The 5439-nt window shown below is 35.4% G+C and overlaps 1 protein-coding gene across 1 annotated transcript in view; it reads right to left on the reverse strand.

The window, feature by feature from the left end:
• Window positions 1–831: 831 nt before the first annotated feature.
• Window positions 832–5439, reverse strand: part of hormad1 (HORMA domain containing 1) — a gene marked incomplete in the record, with an annotated part of 8241 nt that continues 3633 nt past the window's right edge. The window contains 12 exon segments of the mRNA XM_014017706.1: window positions 832–1601; window positions 2085–2138; window positions 2383–2466; window positions 2571–2623; window positions 3322–3382; window positions 3734–3799; window positions 3944–4101; window positions 4305–4456; window positions 4596–4663; window positions 4753–4779; window positions 4889–4909; window positions 5029–5065. Of these exon segments, the coding sequence (XP_013873160.1) occupies window positions 1509–1601; window positions 2085–2138; window positions 2383–2466; window positions 2571–2623; window positions 3322–3382; window positions 3734–3799; window positions 3944–4101; window positions 4305–4456; window positions 4596–4663; window positions 4753–4779; window positions 4889–4909; window positions 5029–5065 (874 nt within the window).

A 5439-nucleotide genomic window follows, 5' to 3' on the forward strand; every position in this document is an offset into this window, starting at 1 on the left:
AGATCCAAGTCAAGGATTGTGGGTGGAGGCGAAGTACAACAATGATTTCTTTTCTCTTGCAATCGTTGGGTATTTGTAACGTGCTTGACAGGAACACTGATTTTTCTTGTGCTGTTTCCAGTTTTTCCAACAAAAACGGTAATCAAAGTTGTCCTATTCCCTGGTGGTTAATTTTTTTTTCTGTACCACAGTACAGCATTTCTTATGCATACTTTTGTGTAATATTTTCCAATTACACACATTTTGCCATTTGGAAACTAATACAAAATTTTTGCAATGCAATATTGATAGGAAGATGGGTTCAACTAATGCGTTACCTACAAAGGAACCTTAAACATCACTGCCTCTATCAATACTCTGAAGCCTCTGCTGTTAAATTAATAGAATGTGCTGAAAAATGCCACTGAAGTCAGGCTGTGAGGTTGGGTAACCCTGATCATTTCACAGCTCATAAAGAGCGTCACTGCACCGGTGAGTGTCCACCACGGATTTCCTACACCGCTCTGCTTTATGCCTCTCTGTTATCATAAAAAACCTGCACACTATGAAATAAATGTGATGACCAACGGAACCGCTGCTAGGAAGTGAGGACTGATTTGATGGAGTCTCTTTCACCCTTCTGGCCTGCTGCAAACATGTGGAGGGGGTGCTGCTTGGATATGCATCACAAAGGCTTCCTGCAGTATTGATCTGCAGTGGGTTAAGGCAGTCTATCAGCAAATGTCCCTCTCTCTGGGAAAAACAATAGGAGATTAAAACACACAGCTTGCTGGGCGGGAGGCTGCTGATGGGCCTTTATCTGGGCCCAAAGGTCACAGTGTACAGATATAATCCACTTTCACTTAACAGCTTTATTTAAGACACCACACATGCAAATGGTGACATTTGAGAAACATTTTTTTCCCTCTACACCACTTTTACAGAAACAAAGTTAAAATAAACATTTATTTTTCCAAATAAAGAAAAAAAAAACTGTTTCGTATGGCCTCAAGAACTGAATTTCATCTCTCTATTTCAGCACATTTTAAAAATATGGGTCCTAAAACACAATTACATTTAACAAATGAACCACTGCAATTTGTGTTTAAATAATGTCTATTTAAAGTTGGCAAATCTTTCAAAATATCTAGCTGTAAGTCAGCAACTATGACGGGAAGACTAAAACATAAGATTCACTTTCTTTCTTCCAGTCAAAAGTTGCCAAAATCGCATTCAGAAAAAAAACGTGTATATTTTAATGAAATACGTGTGCTAGCTTTAATGAAGAATGATAACAAACACAGAAACTGCAGCACAGTTTTGTCAAAGAATATTAAAATTGTTGAAAAATATTTTAAACCTGTATGTCAGTCAAATAAACTGAACTGAACAAAGCTTTAAACTATTTGTCCAGACTTCAAATTGTTTTTTCTTTTAAAACTATAAACTGCATTACTTGCTTACAATGAAAAGTATTACAAACCTAAAACCTGGAACAACAAAGGGACACTGCTTTGAGAGCAGAGAGGTCAACAGTGATCTTTAGGCTCGCTGACTTTGCGCTTCTTCTTGGCTACAGAGGCTGACGACTCCTGACTGCTGAGGATCTCGTACTGAGAAACCTGAAAACAGCAGAAGAATCGTGCCGTTGACATTTAGAGAACCTTAACATCCCACTCTGAGAAAGCACAGCGATCGGAGCTGACTCATCGGGGAAACAAACCAGGTTCCTACGCATTTTCCACTTCAAAGATAAGCCTAGATCTGAACATGACATCTTCATCCAAGTTAAGGCTCAGCTGCTTTACCAATAATCAAATGGACTTTTTTTTTTTTTTCATTTTTATATTGATATTATAGCTTAGGTGAAGACAAACAAATTAAATTTAACAACTACATAGATAATAATTTGGAGCTTCAATTTATCGATACCATTTTTTAACATGTAAAAAAATGCAAGTATACAGTAATGCCTAAATGTGCCACAAAGAGCCTTACGTTAAAGTTTTTTAGTTACCAACTACTTTTACAATTTTTCAGTCATGATAACAGACATTTCTTTGCATCAAGTCAGAGTTTTTAAAATGATTCATGGAGTTTATTACCATCTTTTCCTTCACTGTCTCTGCCAGCTTGCTGTTCACAGTCAGGTTTGCTTCCTGCCCACACACAAACATTATTTTAAACCTTTTGAAATCTATTTGAATTTGTACAAATCACATTTAAAATAATAAACATTTTAAAAAGGATATTGTTGGATTTTGAGGTACCCAAGTCACACGGAACATTAATACCACTGGCAGGTGAAGTGGGTGTCATTAATTGGGATTTTTTTGCCAACTTAAAAAGATTTGAAGCTGTTGAAGTGAGAAGTTAAAGCAGAGTTTAAAATGGTTAACTGACCGTTGTTGACTTGATTATCCGTCCGCTCCTGGTCCTTTTAATGCTCACGTCCATGTCAGATTTTTCCTTCACCAAAGTTTTCATCTGACAAAAGATAATTAACAATAACTCAACCTTAAAGTCTTATGCACAGCAAGTTCTTTATTGCCCACAAAGTGTTGCAGGCAGCATATGTGTGTGTCACAAACCTTTGTGACTTTCTCACAGGTTCCATCCTTCTCATCACAGCTCATCTGGACCTCTGAATTCACAAAAAGAAAACAGTTTCAGCCACTATAATTAAAAAAAAAAACATAATGTGTGGGAAAATGTGTATTCTCATTGTAGGATGTTCATTTTTTATGTTTTAATTTGTAGTAAAAAAAAGATTTAACATTGAACTATTTTATTTTACAGCTTAATATTTTGACATGTAAAACACACTAAAATTTGTAAAATTGTTGTAAATGTTGAATAATTGCAGGGAAAAAACAATTACTTACGCATGAAGTAAATAATAAATAAATATCGACAAGGTAAATTCTTTAAAGGATGGATTAAAATAATGAAAAATTCATTTTATCAATCAGGTTTTCACTTTCTCGTGGGCGCACTTGACTGATTAACTGCAAAATAAAGCTTGACTTGAACATTTTGCTTGAATTTCTACCAGAAATCAGAGTCAAATTTACATCTGGGGAAGAAGATTTAACTCTTGAATTGCTGGTCACTTGCAAGTTTTAAGTTATAGCTGTGTTTTTTAATGCAAAATAAAAAAGGGTGAATGAACATCACTGATTAGTTCAGTTTTTAAATCAGAGTTTGCAGCAGTTTTTGCAGATATGAATAAAGTGGGATACGTCGCACACCTTTTCACGTTTCGTGTATGCATTAGAATCACATTTTAGTGCATAAAAAAAAAAACCAGGCCAAACTCAAGATGTTACTTTAGATAATTACCGGTGTTATCCAGGCCTGTGTTGTTGTCGTCAGATTTCTCCACCTGTTTGGGAACTGTACCCTAAACAGGAAGGCATGTTATCTGAACATGTCAATAGAACACAGCCTACAACAATGAACTGTTGTGAAAGCTTGTTTAACAGGGCTGCCAACTATTAAGCAACTGACACTCTCTGGTCACGTGTCTATTCTCTCAAGAGGCAAAGAAATTTCTAACAGATACTGTCACAGAAAAACAGTCAGATGAGGCAGCAGTGTGTTAATTAGTTAGTTAGAAGGCTCTTTGAACTGGGAATTAAATTAGACTATACTGAAATGTTTGCATAAAAAAGTAATTAAAAAAGTTACAAAAACTTCAAAACCCATTTACTCTGCACACTAAAAAAAACTTAATGTCTGAGTTTTTACAGACCTGCGTTATGACATCATCCTCAATCTTCAGAACCCACTTTTGCTTCACAGAAACACTTTCCTCTACCTGCAGACAGCAAAACAAAGCAGTGAAGCACCGTCTGCAGGAAACTTAAATGAACATGAGTATTTTTCACAAATAAAACAAAAGCTTTTAAAATAATTCGGTGCAGACAGTAATGTGATTTTGAACGTTTCTATTTAAATTCACCCGCTCCAGTCTCTGTTTCTCTGTGATCATGTCAAACTTAACGCAGTGAAATGGGGTGGCCACCTCTCCCATGGACAGTCTGACTGGTTCTTGCTCAAACTCCATTATGTCGCCGTCAGCCTCCCTAAAGCCCGGCGGCTGGTAGTCAGGAGGAGTGACTGGGAAAAAATAAAACATAAAAAAAATTAAAACCATGGACACAAAAATAAATTAAACCGTGAAATAAAAAAACTGGGGGGAAATGGCAAACCAGCAACTTTAAACATCAGCTATGTGTAAAACGTTGAATGCATCTTGAGGAAAAGGTTAAATCAAAGTTCTAAGTGTAACAGAAAGAAAATATTGTTTGTGTTTGTCTTACTATCATCATAGTATGCCAGCTTCATGTTGAGGCAGATATTTTCTGGCAGTGTCCCCAGATTCTGCATCAGAGTGTAGAGCTTCCTCACCAGCAGGATGCTGGCTTTCTTAGTGTTTCCAAATGACATTGTTGACAACTTCTGGTTGTTGTTGCTGAACAGAAAAAATAGAAAGGATTAAAAAAAAAAACACAAACCATCATGGCAGAGCTTCTTAAATGTGTCGTTCAATTGCTTTTTTATGTTTCCTTCTTTACTTTTGATGTAAACCAAAAATGAAACATGAAAAATACCTTTCAAAATCCACATGTGCTCCATCTGTAGTGTACTGGATCCTAAACTGGTAACACTCAGTCACGTTCTGAAATAGAAGAAAGGATTAGTTCAAATATATATGCTGCATATATATTTATTTACTTTAATATGTATAGGTAATAGTTTGAACACTACCTGTGGGTTCTTTGGGTCTGTATAAATCTACAAGAAAAATAAAAATAATAAAATATCCCTTAAATTTGCCATTGTCACTTTCCACAGCACCTACTGTATATCTGATGTAATGTAAATAATTGTTAGCTATACTCACAGACATTATAACAGTCCGCAGCTGTGGGGGGAAAAAATATTAAAATGCAGTTTGTCCCGATTAGTCGGTGCTTGAACACACACATTTCACAATTTTATTACAAATGTTCTCAGAAAAAAAAAAGATTAAATGTGACTTACATATTTCTTCTCGATGGCATCAAAGCAACCCTGCATCCTAAAAAAATGTAACAATTGTTTTTTTCCAACATGCAGAGTCATGCACATCACAGGTAAACATAAAAACCCAAATAAGTTAAGATTTATTCCATAAATTAAAGAAATTAATTCTTATAATGGTAAATGGCTTGAACATACAGCAGGTAAAACAAGTATTGAACACGTCACCATTTTTCTCAGTAAATATATTACTAGAGGTGCTAATGACATGAAATTTTCACCAGATGTTGGTAACAACCCAAGTGATCCATACATACAAAGAAATCAAACCATAAATGTCCAGAAATGAAGTTATTTGTAATAACCTAACCTGTATGTATGGATCACTTGGGTTGTTACCAACATCTGGTGAAAATTTCATGTCATTAGCAC

The sequence above is a fragment of the Austrofundulus limnaeus genome, unplaced genomic scaffold, assembly GCF_001266775.1.
Source record: "Austrofundulus limnaeus strain Quisiro unplaced genomic scaffold, Austrofundulus_limnaeus-1.0 Scaffold175, whole genome shotgun sequence".
Classification (NCBI taxonomy): Eukaryota; Metazoa; Chordata; class Actinopteri; order Cyprinodontiformes; family Rivulidae; genus Austrofundulus; species Austrofundulus limnaeus.